Source organism: Sceloporus occidentalis, unplaced genomic scaffold (assembly GCF_023333645.1).
Source record: "Sceloporus occidentalis isolate IW3139 unplaced genomic scaffold, rSceOcc1.0.p SCAF_31, whole genome shotgun sequence".
Classification (NCBI taxonomy): Eukaryota; Metazoa; Chordata; class Lepidosauria; order Squamata; family Phrynosomatidae; genus Sceloporus; species Sceloporus occidentalis.
The window spans coordinates 2,435,920-2,454,009 of record NW_028317011.1 but is presented as its reverse complement, the minus strand read 5'-3'; the positions used below and the strand labels follow the sequence as shown (position 1 = coordinate 2,454,009).

At 40.9% G+C, this 18,090-nt stretch overlaps 1 protein-coding gene across 1 annotated transcript in view; it reads right to left on the bottom strand.

The window, feature by feature from the left end:
• Nucleotides 1–18,090, bottom strand: part of LOC149298729 (staphylococcal nuclease domain-containing protein 1) — a 356,956-nt gene that overhangs the window by 175,858 nt on the left and 163,008 nt on the right. The window contains exon 13 of the mRNA XM_089487066.1: nucleotides 9,351–9,461. Coding sequence (XP_089343192.1) covers nucleotides 9,351–9,461 — 111 coding nt within the window. The remainder of the gene's footprint in view (nucleotides 1–9,350; nucleotides 9,462–18,090) is intronic.

Sequence of the window (18,090 nt, the reverse complement as noted above, 5' to 3'; positions counted from 1 at the left end):
ATAACTGTATTAAAACCTAGTTTGAGAAACACTGTTTGGGTTCTCGTAGCTTTTATTATGTCAGTAAAATAAGGTGAAAAGAGGCCATTGCGATAAAGAGTGTAAATTGTACGTTTTTTATTACATTTTAAATTGATTATTAAAATAATTGTTAGTTGCAGCCCTAGTTTTTACAACAGTACGGATGTCTTCTGTGGACAGGCATATTACTACAGCCCCTTCAAACGCTCTGGACAAGTCATTTGGATTCTCCCCTGCAACAACGTGTAGGAGAACAGATTAACAGCAATCCTAAGCATACATCATTTTTACCATGAGAAATCTAAAACAAAACCCAGTATAAGTCACGTTCTTCAGCATCCACTTAAAAGATAGAGTAGCCCTCCACCTGAGGGGTCTAGACACCAAGCGCATTTGAAACACAATCTGAAGACTGAATTCATATAAAGCAAACTACTGGGGGATAGCAATATCATTAAATAACATAAGGAAATTAAACAGAATTTAGCACCGAGGACTGTACTTCAAACATATCTGATCAAAGGCGAATATACTTAGATGGCATAAATCAAATACTTTTAAATCAAACCCTCCTGCTACCTTTAGGAATTTAAAGGAGGAAAGAAAAGTCTTGTATCCTTTTGCATCTAAACAAAATGCTGTTGAAATTATTCAGCCCTTCATAAATAACTGAAGCTAAGAGATTAGAGCAGAAACTTCTCAGTCTCCAAATATGATGAATGAGCAGCATTAAATGCCAAGACATGGAAATAAATTCTTTTAGATAACAGGCGGCTCTGCACATTCATGCAGGGTGCGCGCTATATGTTACACACCTTATTTATAGTTGGACTAAGGATGTCACTGGCTCTCTACCCTTCAATATCTATACACAGCTTTCCGATGCATAAGCAAACAGGGAAAGTTCTGCAAATTAGAACTTATTTTGATTCTTTTGACTATACACCGTTTAAAACTGCATATCAGTGACATTGTCAATACTTCTGTTCCCACAGCAACTTCTGACAACTCTAAACGCTTAACCTCATTCTTATCTTACTACATAAAATCTTCTATAAATATGTAACAGAAACAATGTAATATGGATCATGGATCAGAGGGATTTGTCAAAATAAAGCAACTGATCAAGGTGATATCTTTCTATTTGCAATGTAAGGTCTTACAGACCCATGTTCCAAGCAGCGGGTACAAGACATAAAGCTACCCCCAAGTACAAGACCATGGGCTAAACATTTCATGTTTATACAGCAGGGAAAAAATGGGTATCAACGTCTGTTTCTGTCCAGAAGCTTTCAGTCACTGGGGTCTACCTTACTGTAAAACGGTTTTTGGTATTAGGTCTGACCTAGGTACACAGACAGATTATGTCCTTATGTAAAGTGAAGGTTTATTAGATTCCATGACCCCTATATAGGCCGGTTTTGGGTCTGGCTTTTGTAAATATCCAACTTTCAGTATTTTTCAAATCTATTCTTTTCATCTTCTACAGGGGACTATTATATGGATATTTCCCAGATATAATGTAAATGATACAGTAGGGCAGCTTTGGCCAGGGGGGGATAAAACAGTTAAAAAAGTAACTGACAAGCCCTTCTTGCCATGAATGCCAAGGATTTAACTAGATAATTCTAAACCATCCACCAGTGACCGCCATAAACTATGGAGCAATGGTCGCTAGAATAGGGAGTGAAGGTGGGTGCAGTTCTAGTTGGTTAGCCGTTAAGGGTCCTTGATCTCGTTCGGTCTTACTATAAGGGAAGCTTTGGACCAAAACAAGATGGAAATAGTGCCGCATTAAACCTAGATGCCAAGGTCACTATATTCCAGAGGGATTTGAAAGGATTTCCAGCCCTGTGGCTGGATATAATTGAGAACATACTGCTCTAAAACCTGTTGGGAGAGGCAGCTGCTTATATAATCTGTTTTACAAATACGCTGATTCGAAAGAAATAGACAAAACCATGATCACAAGTAGCTTTTCTGTTGCAAGACTGTCCTAATTTTATCATATGTATGCTGCTATCACTGGTTGCATATAAATAAGAATCTTATCTCTTTTAATGACACAAACCAAAGATTATGCATTTTATAAAGCTCCTTTAAATGTGATACATTGCACAGGTGATTGCAAAATTTAATCTTTTTAAAAAGAAAATCCAACCCAACCTTGATGCGCTGCCCTTGATAATGGCATATGTTGCAATTTGGCATGTGCTCTTCTGACGAGGTCCGTTCAGGAGAGGTTGTCAGTTAAGACTAATTCTTCTCACTCTACGACCCCCTTCTTGGCCACTCAGATGAATTCACCCTATTATATAGTTAACATCACAAGTTCCTCTCACTGTAACCCATTCCCCTACTAATCACCGTACCCTGTTCCCACTTTATTGGACATTGGTGGGAGAGGAATTGTACTTCCATACATTTGTTAAACTGTAATTAAAAAAATACTTATTTAATACGTTTAAAATGTGGCATGTGCATTTCAATTGCATCATGGGTTTTGTATCAGAGGACTAATATTTGCTAGTAGACTAATGTGCTTATCAAATATTACATCTTAGAAACTATAGGCTATCATGTACTAACAAGTATTATAGGAAAAATGATCAAAGTACAATGAATTGCATGCAGGGACCAAACTATTGGTTATCTGCTAACATTATTAAGGCTTCATTTCAGTAGTAGAGCTTGGATAGGTTTACGATTCAAGCAGGAAGGTTATTGTGTGAAAAACCTAAAATGATCCTGTTCCTTTCCACTAGACTGGAAGCTTGGGGGTAAAGAGGAAGGATTCAATGACAAGTTCTACTGTTGCCTTTATCCAGTTAACCAGATGAGGGTGCAGGCACTGAAATGTGTCACTAAATACATTCCTCCATATTTCATAGCATGGACACATTTATATCAATGTTCTGCCAGGTACATTTTACCAAGGAAGCTTGGCATCTATAAACACTGCAATACTTACAATTAAACCCAAGTATATGTGAAAATATGGAGTATAGTGACAATGAGCCTAGGACACGAATGGAGGAAGGATGCTGCCAGAACACAGTACCTGCCTCGGGGGGGGTTATGAGGAACATCTTTGTATGACTTAATACATTACGTTGATATTGGGTGGAAAGCACCAAGATATGATGCCACAGGGCCAGCAGGCCTCAGTCTCCTAACATGAAGGTGCATCAATGTTGAAACATTTAAAAAGCAAGAATACAGCACGCAGAGGTTGGACCTTTAACATAGAGAAGTCAAGGAGTTTAATTCATAACCTTTATATTAAACAGGAGAACATTAAAACCAAATAATTGACCCGTTTTCTGTATTAAAAAAATATCTACAATATAAAATTTATTTTTTTTACTGAATAAAAAAAATAATCCAATAGCATCTGAACAGCTTTCACGAAAAAGGAAAGATTTTTAAACATGTAACACAATAGGTCATGGTCATGCTCCATTACGGGTTTAACATCTAAGGACAAACTGGAGCATCCCTCCATAGAAAAAAGTTGCATAAAATCACTGCATTGTTTTTTATGTTTCACATAAAAGTTTACTTTACAATTAAACATTGAGGCAGAAAAGAAAAGTTGTCATGAAAAATTAGGAACCACGGTAATGACTTCCATCTGGTTCCAGTAAAAACATTCCATGTAATGCAAGTGAAAAATACAACTGCCAGCATATTACATTTCATTAGTTTTGGGTAATATGGAAGAATTCTATTTAACATCGAGCTCTCAAAACAAGGAACAAAGCGTAACTAATTTATTTTTCCTGTATCATGACAAATGTGTTAACGACTAAAACATTAACTATGGATTAAAATTAGATTTTAAAATACAAATCTAGTTCTTCCACACACTTGATTTAAAGAATTCACCTATGTAGACACCAGGCTATTCATCTGTGCCACATTCTGAATACATAGTTCCACAATACAATTTGTTAGTCTAGCTTTTGGAATAAGTTTGCTTTCAGATCAATGCGTAGCATGGGAACTAGACCCACGATTAAACTGATGGTAGGCAGAGGAAAGCATACTTTATTCTCCTTGGTGGCCAACAAACTGATGACAAAAGGCAAATCACCCAAAAAACTTTATCTATCTGGGAACCAAAACATTTGGAAAATGAGGCAGGTCCAATTTGTCACAGCATTGCAATTTATCTGGAACATAATGAAAGACAATACCTATTTGTATATGGCTTTTGACATTTAAACTAACCCGACAGAAAAAAAACATAGCATATTCTCAGTCTGCATTTATTGATGGCCCTAGCTTTGCTAACGTATGTATTGAAGGGGTACTTAAAGCTGGCGGAGAGATCAACACGTGCAGGCACAAAACAGTCAGTGAAAACCAATGCTAAACGTGGCAGTTTTGGTACAAAAAGGTATGAGATCCCCAGAGCTTGCTTAATCAAGTCAAATTGTGAGCAGATTGAGTGCCCTGCTGCTTTCATTCAACAAAACTTCACCACCACTAAATCAAGATTAAAGGTTTAAAGAGAGAAAAGTGATGCTTTAAAAAAAAAAAACTGTCTTTAATAGACGTGGGAAGCTTTCAGGAAATCATTCTGAGCATTCAGTGACAGAATGCACAATAATCAGATCATCGCAATAAATTTAAGCAGCTTGCAATACAACATGCAACGTAATCCCTTTTCTCCAAGCAAATAGGGACCAATTTCACAATCAAATACAAAACGGCAACAGAGGGGGTGGGGGGGTAGGCTGGGGTTCAAACTTGCTTATTTCCTTAATATGGCTCATCTTGGAATACAATGCCAATAGCAAATAGCAATAGGAAACCTTCACACCTGTTACCTGTGAATATTCTGCAGGTAAACAGATTAAACGCTCTGTTTGAGAAAGGAACAGCGGCACAACGCTATCCACCACTTACCTTGCTTAGAACTAGACTTGTGCATTCGTCTTCGGGCGAACATGGAAACGAACACGGAGAGTGCGTTTTCGTGTTCGTTCCGAAGACACGCCGAAGAGAAGACACGCCGAAGAGAAGACACGCCGAAGAGAAGACACGCCGAAGAGAAGACACGCCGAAGAGAAGACACGCCGAAGAGAAGACGGTGGCGGTAAAACGTAGGCGAAGACGAAGACACACACCACGAAGATCTTCGTGATTGTCTTCGTCTACCATTCTCCCCCTCTCTTCTAACTTACCTTGTCTTCGCGGCAGTTCCCGGAAGTGGAAATCCGCAGGTTCGCCGTCACGGGTTACAGGGCAGTGCGAATGAGCTTATTGGTCGCCTACAGGGACCTCCTCTGGCATCAACCAATAGGTTGATGCCAGAGGAAGACCCTGCAGGTGACTAATAGGCTCACTCGCACGGTCTTTGTAACCCCTGCCAGCAAACCTATGGATTTCCGCTCCCGTTAACCCCTTCGATGCTGCGTTATCTAACACAGCATCGAAGGGGTTAACGGGAGCGGAAATCCATAGGTTAAAGGGCCGTGCAAGCGACCAATAGGCTCACTTGCACGGCCCCTTAACCCTTTAAAAAATAAAGTTAACCCCTAACTAATTGAACAGGGAGGGAGACCAGTGGGATCTGCCGGGTAAGTTGCAGCATTGAGGTTTTAAAACCTCAATGCTGCAACTTACCCTGCCAATGCCACTGATCTCCCTCCCTGTTCAATTAGTTAAATGTCCGTACGAGCGACTATTGTTCGCTCGTACGGACAATTAATTGAACAGGGAGGGAGACCAGTGGCATCTGCAGGGTAAGTTGCAGCATTGGGGTTTTAAAACCCCAATGCTGCAACTTACCCGGCACATGCCACTGGTCTCCCTGTTCTATCAGTTAAATGTTCGTACGGACGACTTTATTGGTCGCTCGTACGGACATTTAACTGATAGAACAGGGAGACCAGTGGGATGTGCCGGGTAAGTTACAGCACCAGGACCCTAAAAGTCTGTACGAGCGACCAACAGAGTCGCTCGTACAGACTTTTAAAATCCCAATGCTGCAACTTACCCGGCAGATCCCACTGGTCTCCCTGTTCTATCAGTTAATAAATGATAGAACAGGGAGACCAGCGGGATCTGCCGAACAATTACGGCACCAGGAGTTTAACAGTCTGAACGAGCGACCCTATTGGTCGCCAGCAGGGGGCTCGTCTGCCATTGGTTGATGGCAGACGAGCCCCCTGCTGACGACCAATAGAGTTAATCATATAGACATTTAAACTCCTGGCGCCAGAGCGGCTTTAACCCCGTTTTAACCCCTTAACCGGGGAAAACGAAGAAAACCCGAACACGAAGAATGTCCGCGAATATTCGCCCGAAGAGAAGACGGGACCAGGCAAAAATTCGCGGAATACAAAAGGTGTTTTTTTTTTGCCGAAGACGAGCACGAAGACGAACACGAAGAGCCCCCTGGTGCCCAAGTCTACTTAGAACTATAAAATATGACTACTGAGTAATCACGTCATGACAAGATGCAACTGTGCCGTCGCCTAGGGCTTTTCAGCTACACGTACGATAATAGCTATGGAGCATCCTCAAGGATGCATGGACAAAACACTGTTGTATTGATTTACAAATAAGCACATTTTTTTTTGCTATAAAGTTTAGTGTAGAAGCACTAAATTATTGTAAGCCAACACAAGTTTTACTTTGGCAAAATCAAGGAAAACTGATACAGCCTTATTGGTCCAAAATACCTTTTATCAGGCCAATACAGAAAAAAATTTAGTCACACACACAAGCCTTCTGCACGATTAGTTGTTTTTTTTTTAAGAAATGTTCATTATTTGAGGCAATAAAAGCTTTGTTGGAGGGATGATGGCAAGGATGGCCACATACTTTTTGTCCAGTTACCGATAAATGACGTGGAGCAGTGTAATCGGTTCCTACATGACATGGTTATGGAGCTATACCCTACACAAGGCAACCACTGCTATCTGGTTATCCAAGTACCATGCTAAACACAATGTTCCATGCCATCACGTGGGATATGTAATCTGAAAAGTACTGCAAGGATCATGTAGATGCAAAAGGGTTAATAAAACGTGTCACCTTGTTGATTTTGAGTTTCAGGGTTTTAACTTACACAGAATTGGCAAGGGGTTTCCAAGACGTGCCAATGAGAGCCATTGGAAAGCAATATCAGGATAACAAAAGGACGCGTTGACAAATATAAAAATGTTATATCGAGGCATCTGATAAATACAGCTTTCAGTCAGGGCAAACATTGACGCTTGCTGAATGACTGAACACACTGTTTTGTAGACCGATTGTCATTCCTTTCACTTCAGACATGTTTCCAATCTTATTTCCTCATTAGCACTATGAATAGATTCTTAGAACGTACGGTAACAATGTACCGGTATATTCAGTAGTGTGAAAGCACCACGGAATAATGCATTGGCGAAATTACTCCCCTAAGGGCCACATTTATATTCTGCACTTCATAAGAGTTATGAGGCACCTTAATGTTATTGCATGCCAAACATCTTGGGAAAAGCCACAACCATCATAAGGTCCAATACGATTGGCAGATTTAAAGACTAAACTATTAAACATTTAGAGAAGGACTTTTAATTGCCTAGTGGTCTGCTTGTATATGCCTCCACTGCTTCTGCAATGAGCATGCACATGGAATTTAAGCATGTGTAGGATAGGCATAATGCTGTCCTGAGATTTTAGATGAGTGCCATGTTAACTTTACACTAACTTTGTACTTGTTCTAAAGAAATGTAATAACATATGATCAAACAAAATTCAGATTTTTTTTAAAATTGCCAGTTCAGGCAATGCGAAGCGTGCCTCTGATAAACCGCCACAGTTTGCAGAGACATACAATGTGTTAAGTTTGACAATTCAGAATTGTAATTGTTTTGCAGAACACTACACAGTTGAAAGATTATGCACTAGTGTTATACGTGATTTGCCAAGACATCACGACAAAGCTGTTCTACTAATATATCTGTTGAGGGTCACATGGACAGCTTATGTTTTATGGGATTCAATCACCCTTTAGCTGTTTTGGGTCAATGAACTGCTGACATGTGAATTGTTCCAGCATCTTGGCTGTTAAAGAGCTTTTCCTTCAGGTTTTGACTACTTACCACAGCCCAAGCTTGACACGCCTCGCAGGATCTGCTGAAGTGTCACAAGGTTGGGCTATGATCCCTGACATTTCAGTGTTACCCACCCACAGGCCTGTGATGGCTTACTGCCAATATGTGAAAACTGATTCAGCTCTAAGCCAAACCTCTACCCTATATGCACAAAGGTTGACTAATATCACTTAAACATGTCAGGAGGGAGCAAGGCTTTCCCAAGTTTCACTGCTGGGACATTAGGTTTGGAACTAAACCTATTCTGATACTATAAAAATCACATTGTCATTGTCTAGAGATTCTAAATGGAGGGGTTGGGACAATCATTTTATACACTAAGGAGATATTGTGCAATATAAACATTCAGAAATGTCTCAATAAGTGTATGTTAGAAAAATGCTGATGTTATCATAAATATTATTGCTGACAAAGACAGTAGAAAATGTCTAGTCCATGATGTATCACAAGTTGCGCCAACATATCTATTAAGAGGCGTAACCTGCTTAAAAAGTAACCAATCAGAATGATGCATGCTATTAGAAGCAGATAAGTATATGAAGTTATATAAATCATGTAATCCAAATATGTAATTAGACAACGCTTCGACTTGTGTGTTGTGTGCCTTGTCTCGATTATGCGCATAATCTATTAAAGGAAATAACTTTTTCTGAGGAGAATTCGACCATTAATTCAACCAACAGTGTAGATAAAGTATATCTTCACCATACATACCATCACAGGATACAAACTGCAAAAATGCTTTTCCACAAGCATGACATCCCTTTCTAATCTCTGGTGGACAGTCTTGAAGGCTACTAACTGAAATCATTTGGGCTAAGGGGAGTCCACAAAAGCTACTGATGTGTATCAAACCGAAATCACAAACACAGGTCCATGTAAGTTATCAGGAACCAGGTTTTGTCTTGGTAGCTGATCACACTAGCTCTTAGCCCTATTTGGCTACATACCCCACAGAGAGCCTAATAGTCAACTTCAACATCCTCTGCTTTCCTTTGAGTATTTTATTTTATCCATGAGGAGGTAGGAGAAGGTTTAATAGCAGATAGGAAGCCTTTTTACACAAGGTGTTTTGGAGCCCTTGGTGCCATTATGTATGTAACTTGCATTATTAGCACACTTTGGCAACTATGTACCATGCACATAGCTGGCAAACCAAGTTCTATAAGGGGGGGGGGGGACATTCTACATTGAAAACCAGATGTAAATTCTTACCTTGCTTCCGCTGCCAGCAGCTCATCATAGTGGGAGGATCTCTGGTCATCATCCTGCCGATAACGGATCACTGTGGCCAGACCTTTGCTCACTAAGGCTTCTGCGATGTTTCTGGAATACACATTAAAATATTGACACTCACGAAACATTGTCATTACTAAAAAGAAACATGAGCTTTGCATATCACACACAACTGAACTATGTGAAAGACCAGCTACCAGAATATAAACCAAGAGCTGTATGTGAAAAATTAACTGTTGCAAATACCTACCTTTTGTGAGAGATCCTCCAGTAAGTGTTGCTTTAAAGTGGCGATTTGCTAAAGCTTTTTTTTTTTTTTTTTGGAGACAAAAAAGGTTACTTCTACTATAACTATGCTGAACCAGCTTTATCATCTTTGGTAGTCACCACAGAGGCTAAATCCCAATGTCCCGCAGGCACAGTTCTAGCTGAGCCAAACTCATTAAGGGAGGAAGAATGGAAGCCAGAACCATGGAAAGCCCAGCTCCCAGACATACATTTCAAATACATATGGGTAAATAAATAAAAATGTATATATATATATATATATATATGTATATATATATATATATATATATATATATATATATATATATATATATATATATATATATATATATATATATATAATTTACCCATATGTATTTGAAATGTATGTCCGGGACCTGGGCTTTCCATGGTTCTGGCTTCCATTATATATATATATATATATATATATATATATATATAATGTAAAAGGGTGAAGCCGTATTAGTCCAGTAGACACGATGTCAAAAAATAGAGTATTGCAGAGTATGCGGTGATACCTTTTTTTATTGGACTAACATAATATTAAAAAGACAAGCTTTCGAGAGTTATCCTCCCTTCATCAGGTCCGAAGCAATACTAATCAACATGATAGAGGTTACAACTTAAAAAAAGTGATGGTATAAGGGGGGGGGGGGTTGAGTGGGGTGTCGTAAATAATAGGTCTGGAGGTGAGAAATGCAGAGAGGTGGAGAGATAACCCAGGGACAGAATAAATAAACTTAGGGAACCAATAACCACAGTAAAACATCAAAGATAACAGCAATTAGACATTGGATGACTAGATGAAGTTCATATGAAGTTCTGGTAGTGTGTAAGGAAACCAGAATCCACATTTTAACACCATAAAAGAGGGACTTAATGTGGATTCTGGTTTCCTTACACACTACCAGAACTTCATATGAACTTCATCTAGTCATCCAATGTCTAATTGCTGTTATCTTTGATGTTTTACTGTGGTTATTGGTTCCCTAAGTTTATTTATTCTGTCCCTGGGTTATCTCTCCACCTCTCTGCATTTCTCACCTCCAGACCTATTATTTACGACACCCCACTCAACCCCCCCCCCCCTTATACCATCACTTGTTTTAAGTTGTAACCTCTATCATGTTGATTAGTATTGCTTCGGACCTGATGAAGGGAGGATAACTCTCGAAAGCTTGTCTTTTTAATATTATGTTAGTCCAATAAAAAAGGTATCACCGCATACTCTGCAATACTCTATTTTTTGACTAATATATATATATATATATATATATATATATATATATATAGTAAGTTTAAAATATTAGACAGCAAGCAATTTCTGCTAGATTGGTATGCGTATGCAAATGTGCATTCTCTAATCAGACATGTTAATGCCCGGCTGCTGCTCCCAGAATTTGCAAAAGAATGGTCACTAAGTGAAGGAATGTTGCATTTGCGGAGCAGCTGGGAAAGATAGTCTGTAAGGCCCTCGGAAACCATCCTTTCAGCTAACAGTATGTGAATGCAGTGCAGGATTCAGCCACTGCCAGCCCAGCACAAGGTTCGCTGCACAAAAGTAATTATCTGCAACACACTTTTGACATTTCAGAAATCTATTTGTTTCAAATTCCCACAGCATTCAGCTGGCAGCACTGGGCTCCCGCAAATGAGCACACATAAGGAAAGCGAGCAGGGGGGGGGGGGGCTGCCCTGTGATTCAAACAAGCCAAACTAGTTCCGAAAGGCACATTTGTCCAGTGCCACAGGATGAATTGGATTTCATTTAAAAAAAAAAATCAAAAAACAACTGCAGCTTCAGATATCACTTGGCTGCAAGACGACACTCGAGCCATAAATCATAGAACGATTCCCTATGACACCGAAGTGAACAGGATCTCCGAGATATGAAATCGGGATAGTTTGCTGTGTCATGGGAAATGCCAGATGTGTCAATCACAGAACGGGCCAAATACCATGTAAGGCTTCGCATTTAATAGCTTTCACATGATTGCAAAAGACAAAATATGTAAATGCAGTATATGATCATACCTTCACACAGCATATGGAAAATTGTTGGAGTCATGACGGAACCGAAATAATGTATGGCCTGCATCATACAAGAATCTGTTCTTATACAGAATCCTTGCTTGATTATGCAGACGCTATACTTGTGTGCATATAACAGATCAGTATTGCGAAAGACAGACAGTTCTCAGAATTCTAGGAATGCCTGCATTCCCTAAGTACCTCTGTTCCCCTAAAAGCTTTTGCCCAGTTATCGTTGTCGTGTACCACAAGGTGTCACCGAACATTTAATACTTTGACCCTTTGCTATTAAGTTAATCTTTAGAATAATGTGGCGTATCTACTTCAAATAAACATACACGTCCCACTAGTGGCACATGGCAAATATTTCAATCCTGCTATTATAATATAATCAAACCGGTCTTAAAACTCAAAGGTTAAACCCCACTACAATACTAGAGAAGCTAAAAAATAAAAAGAATGATCATATACCAGGCTAAAATGGAGTAAATGCATGGGCTCAGTGGTCTATCCACCAAATGCTTTCTTCGTTTTAATTCCATATTGACACGTTTAAAGATAAAAACAAAGGCACCCGCCTCAAACTATGCATCCTCTTCTTCGCTTTCAAGTAACCCTTGCGTGTAAATTATCAAAACAATTAAACACTATATATTTATTATATAAACCAAGATGCTATGATCTGAGTTAACTCCATTAAAATGCACACCTTCATCAGCTAGCATTGACCCCTCTCTAACACTGCATTCCAGCAAGCATGACATTCATCTTTATGGCAGCTGCCTCTAGGCTGCAACTAAACATGAGCAATCTCCATCATGGTGCTGGATGTCCAATAGTATGAGACATTATGAAGTCTGCAAAGTAGCACGGAATTCACGTCTGAAGTGACTGCTGCGCTCTACCTTTAAAGGCCATACAAATAGGCAAGAAACAGGGCGCACAGTTATTTCTGTGAAAGTTCATGGAGCTCCTAAACTTACTGCTCCTGGTCCAAGTGCAAATCTAGGTCTCTTTGCCTTAAATCGAGAGACATCGTGTCCAAAAGAACTCTTAAGACTTAAGCAAATACTGCAAGGAGGGCACAGAGTGCATATGCCATTCAAATGCATAGTACAGAGGTTACTATAGTAACCTGAAATCTAATAATGTGTCACATTGAAAACATACGATCCCCTTTCATGTAATCTATAAAATCCAAATATTTGCCCCTGTTTTAATCGTGTTCAGTCCTCAGAACCGGTCAATGGTTACTCAAGTGAAAAACAAATCCAACAACAGGATAGTAAAGTCTCATCTAAGATCACAGCCAATGTGCAATCACCACGAGGAAGGCAGTATGGGCAGTGAGGTTATAAAACAATGCAAGGGCCTCATTGCAAAGTCATTAAACAATTCCAAGCATGCATTACATGTGATGCTACGGGTTGAGACGCACAGAATTCAAGCTACGCAGGCACTGTTTCTCAGAATTGGAGACGGGCAGCGGTATACGTATGCATCCTTATGAAGGCAGGTAACCATGGCAATTGCCGCATTCAAACTACAGACGATCCCTTGCTGTGGGCTAACCAATCCTTGCAGGTCTCCCGTTCGCATTCCTGCAGGTTTCTACAATCTGTAGCAAACACTTAAGCGCCTGCCATTCTACAGAAAGGGTCACCGGGGTATATATGTGATTCAGGACTTCACACCGTCTTTCAGATGCTGGCAGCATGAAGCCACCACAATGTTATATGAAATTTCTGACGCTGCCCAAAATAGTTAACCCTTACATTTATGCAGTGAGGCTAAGAAAGCTAAGGTTGTCTGGGGTCAGTAGATGCTCGGGTATTAACGTTAGCAGGGCTTTGATATCACCATTATGATGATACCCACATTGTGGCCAAATTTAAAAGAGGCCTGCATGGTTTTAGCTTATGAGAAAGTTTTGAGTGTAAATAAAGCAGAAAGGCCAGAGACAAAATTAACGCTGTCATTAAGGGAGACAGCATCCTTTTTTGTCATTAGAGAAGGGTTTCAGCCAAACAAATTGACCAAATAGCTCTTCGGTCTCAAGCTAGACAAAAAGTGGCTATTCTCTCTAGGCATGACCATGGTAAATGAGGCCAATTACACCTGTAAATTACTTACATCTTTAATTTTTTGTCGTGCGGTAGGCACAGCAATTTAAGATGAACACCTTCAAACATGAATGCATCCCGTTCATACATCATGACAATGTATAAAACTCCAGTGGAAATGTCCTTATCGAACAGGACAATGAAACAATTAGATGTGACCATTAAAGCATTAACAATTAAGAGTTATGGTACACGGGCCAGTCATTTGTATATCCAGAGTATCTTGTGACAAAGACCTATTTGTTGTGGAAAGAGTTAAGCAAACTTTGTTTTAACAAAGGAAATAACTGCATGCTCCAGAAGATAAATGATTAAAAAGCATAATTACATGAAAGGAAGTTTACAGAATGCAGAGTTGCCTGTCATTAGGATGCTTTCTTTGTGCAAGCAACTGGAAGGAAGAAGAATGTTCACAGGAAGGTTCAGAAAATAGCTCCCAAAATATGAGCTCCTCAATTAAATATATCTGTATAAAATACACACACAGCGACAGGCCTTCATTTGGGCCATAAATCACTTCCTGGAGCCTAGGCTTAGTATGTGTGTTACGGTGTGTATGTATGTTGCTGTGTACGCATGTGTAGTATTGCTGGAAGAAAAAAGCTCTACATGTGAATATACCGTATTTTTCGCTCTATAAGACGCACCTGCTGATAAGATGCACCTAGATTTTAGAGGAGAAAAAAAAGGAAAAAATATTTTGAGCTAAAAAATGGGCTATAAAAAAAGGACATCATCCTCCCGTCATGCCTGCACAGAAAAAAGCTGGTCAGACATGATGGGAAGTATAGTTGGACTACAAGCGCCGTACTGCGCACGCGCCGGCGCCATACGTGACACGGCGCTTGCGTCAAATCCCCCCGTCCTCTCCATCCAGTCCGCCCTTAGCCGTCGCAACGGACCAGAGAAGAGGAGAGGTGGCGACAGAGGCGGCGGTCTCCAGATGAAGACCTCCCCTGGACGGCGAAGCGAGACAGAGACTGTCCGGGACACTTTTGGTGAGTACCGTATTGGCTCGGATATAGGCCGCCCCCGTATATAGGCCGCACCCTAAAAGTTTGGTGCTTTTTTAAAGAAAAAGTTTTTTCTTTAAAAAAGCACCAAAAAACATACTGCCACTCTGCCCCCCCACCCCCCGAGATATGCTACCACTGTCCTCCCTCCCCGAGATACGCTGCCACTGTCCTCCCTCCCCGAGATATGCTACCACTGTCCTCCCTCCCCGAGATACGCTGCCACTGTCCTCCCTCCCCGAGATATGCTACCACTGTCCTCCCTCCCCGAGATACGCTGCCACTGTCCTCCCTCTGCCCCCCCCTCCCCAACTTACCGGAGCAGACTCCCGGGTGTCTTGCGGGGCCGGCAGGGGACATCTACGCAATACAACTTCCGGTGCGGCACATCCGGCACCGGAAGTTGTATTGCGTAGACGTCCCCCGCTGACCCCGCAAGACACCCGGGAGTCTGCTCCGGTAAGTCCGCGGGGGGTGCAGAGGTAAAACGCATCCGCACGATGCGCTTAGACAACCTCCCGTGCCGGCACCCCCCCCGTGGGAAGTGCTGGCAGGGGAGGCTGTCTGAGCGTATCGGGGAGTAGGATGCAGGTCCCCTGCACCACTGCGGGGGATCTGTATCCTAACCCCGCTGCCTGCCCGGCGCCCGGGACTGCATGTCCCGGGCGTCGGGCGCTAGACCCCGAATATAGGCCGCACCCCCACTTTAAAGTCTTAAAGTGGGGGAAAAAAGTGCGGCCTATATTCGAGCCAATACGGTATATCGTTGCCCCCCCCCTCCCTGCCTGCATCTTCGCTCCATAAGACGCGGCTGATTTTTCATCCTACTTTGGGAGGAAAAAAACTGCGTCTTATGGAGCGAAAAATACGGTATTCTATCAATCACATTTTAGGCCTTACAAAGGGTGCACTAATTTAATTCTGAGTGACAGTGTCAGGGACATGACATGTATGTGAATTTAAGATCATTGTTCTCGTACACAAGTCATTTTAAGTTAAGTACTTCTAGGTTTATCAAGTAAGCTTAAGTAAACTTACCCCTGCATAATTCAAAAGTGCAGAAACTTAACTCATTGCTGATTTCAGTCAACTTCATTTTTGTTTACCCCAATACTGATTAAAACCTTAATACTTTGTTTTCACCCAAACACCGATAATGCTATTATGCATTAAATCATTTGACTACAGTTTAAAAAGGGAGCTCTGCAGCTCGTCGCTGTAAATAAGTGACCTAATATGAAAGCAGAAAAATTAAGAATGAAGGAGAAAACCATCTTCCTTGTGCAGTTACGAACTATATGACCTGCTGCACATTACATGGATTTGGGGATTTCATCCACAGCAATCTTCTTCCTGTGCTTCCTGGCTAGAGCCACTTTACTCTATACACCTTTGCCAGTTCCACCAGCGTCAGTCAAACTTAGGGCATCTACTCGAGACTGCCAATAAAACATTTTCTATGGCCTCGTAGAAAATCATGCTGTAAATTTGTAATGGATACATTAGTTAGGAAGAGAAATTCAGCTCTTAAAAACTGATCTGCAAAGTACAAAACCAGAGCAAAAACCTCGAGGTTTGGAAACCGTATCTTTTACAGTTTGGTGGGGGCATGAGGAAAAAGTTAGCCTTAGAAAGCCCATAAGCCAATTACAAATTTTGCACAGAAGTGCATTAACTTGATTACACTATGCCACTTTAAGCAAATTCATATATTCCCCTTCACTGTGTGCATCTGTAATTCTCCAGCAATTACACAAAGAGAAATGAGTGGATAATTCTTAACTGGTACGGGGAACAGGCAAGCATAACGAGCGCTGCAAGTTGCCGATAGCATACTCTGAGGATCTCACTGACGACCAGTGCTTGCCACACGCATGCCAGTTGCAACAGCGACCTGCTTGCAAGTAGTAGTAAGGTTCAAGGCAAAAGGTCAGATGTATTTTTATTTATTTTTTGTTTTGGCTGGGGTGGGTCTTTGCTTACGGGCTTGCTTTATTCTTCAGAGTAGGGATGCTTACTAAAACAATTGAAGGATGAGCTCTCATTGCAAAGCCTTAGAAAAGAGTTAATTTTTCTACACATATAGCCGACATGTATAGGTGAACATTGCTGGGCTATGAAGCCCATTATATAGAAATAGAAACACTATTGAAAACATGGAATGTTCCCCCTAAAGAACACTGAACATTTCCAGGAAGATTGTACTGCAATGCGGTTGATAAAGTAGGCATTTCTGGTGTTTATTCCAAATCAATGGCCCATTCCCAGATAGATTGTGGCAAGGTTTGTGTGCTAAAAACCCCTTGACATCCCAGACAGCCCTGGCCTCTGTAAATGATATCCTTTGTCACGAGAATTCACATAGAATTCACATAGGAGCATTTCAGAGGGGTTAAATGCCAGCTTTCCTGCAAAGCAAGAATGAAGACTCTTGCTTACCAAGGACAATACTAAGGGGCCCTGTGCTTTGGGGCCACTTATTTTATTTTCTGTGTTTTTTTGCTCAGCAATTTTTTTGTCCGAATTAGCAAATAATGCAGCTTCTAGCACCGGAGCTAATAAAGCCTCGTTAGTGATGGATCAGCTTGCAAAGGCACCTGGGCAGCTTCCATGTGGGCCTGGGTTCAATCCCCAGATAGCTTACGCTCAATTTTCCAGTACAGAAATAAACCTCCCAAACCTGTCTCTGCAGCAATTTTCACACACATTATAAAACCTTTGCTGGGGGTGGGGAGGGTGACTGCTGAGCTGTTACATCCAGAAAATAAATAAAAGCCACAGATTTCAAACTTGACATATCTTCCTCTAAAAGTCGACAGCCCTCTTGGAAATAGACATAATTGTCTATTGGAACCATTAAAAGGCAGTCAGGCGCATCCCGCTCTGTGCAATAAAGTCATGAAGAGGCAATTTAACACCCCTTGTTTGGCAATATTTAGCATCTATTGTTTTCAAACAATGTTCTGTTGACAGTGACCTGAGTAAGCAGGCAGGCACTTTTCTCATTCCAAAGTGCACCGGAACCCCATTGGAAAGCCTAAACCACAATCCTCCCCAATATCAAATATCAATCACAAAATAACATTTAATTTGGCAAAGCGCCCACAGTTTTACAATATTGAATATGCAGAGCGGATTTGAATAATAAAGTCAGGAATTGAATACTCAATACAGGCAGCTATGCAGACCCTGGCTACCTCAGATAAAGGATGTTTTAATGCCAACGCTGGCATTGACCACACGTTTAACGCACACATTAGAGAA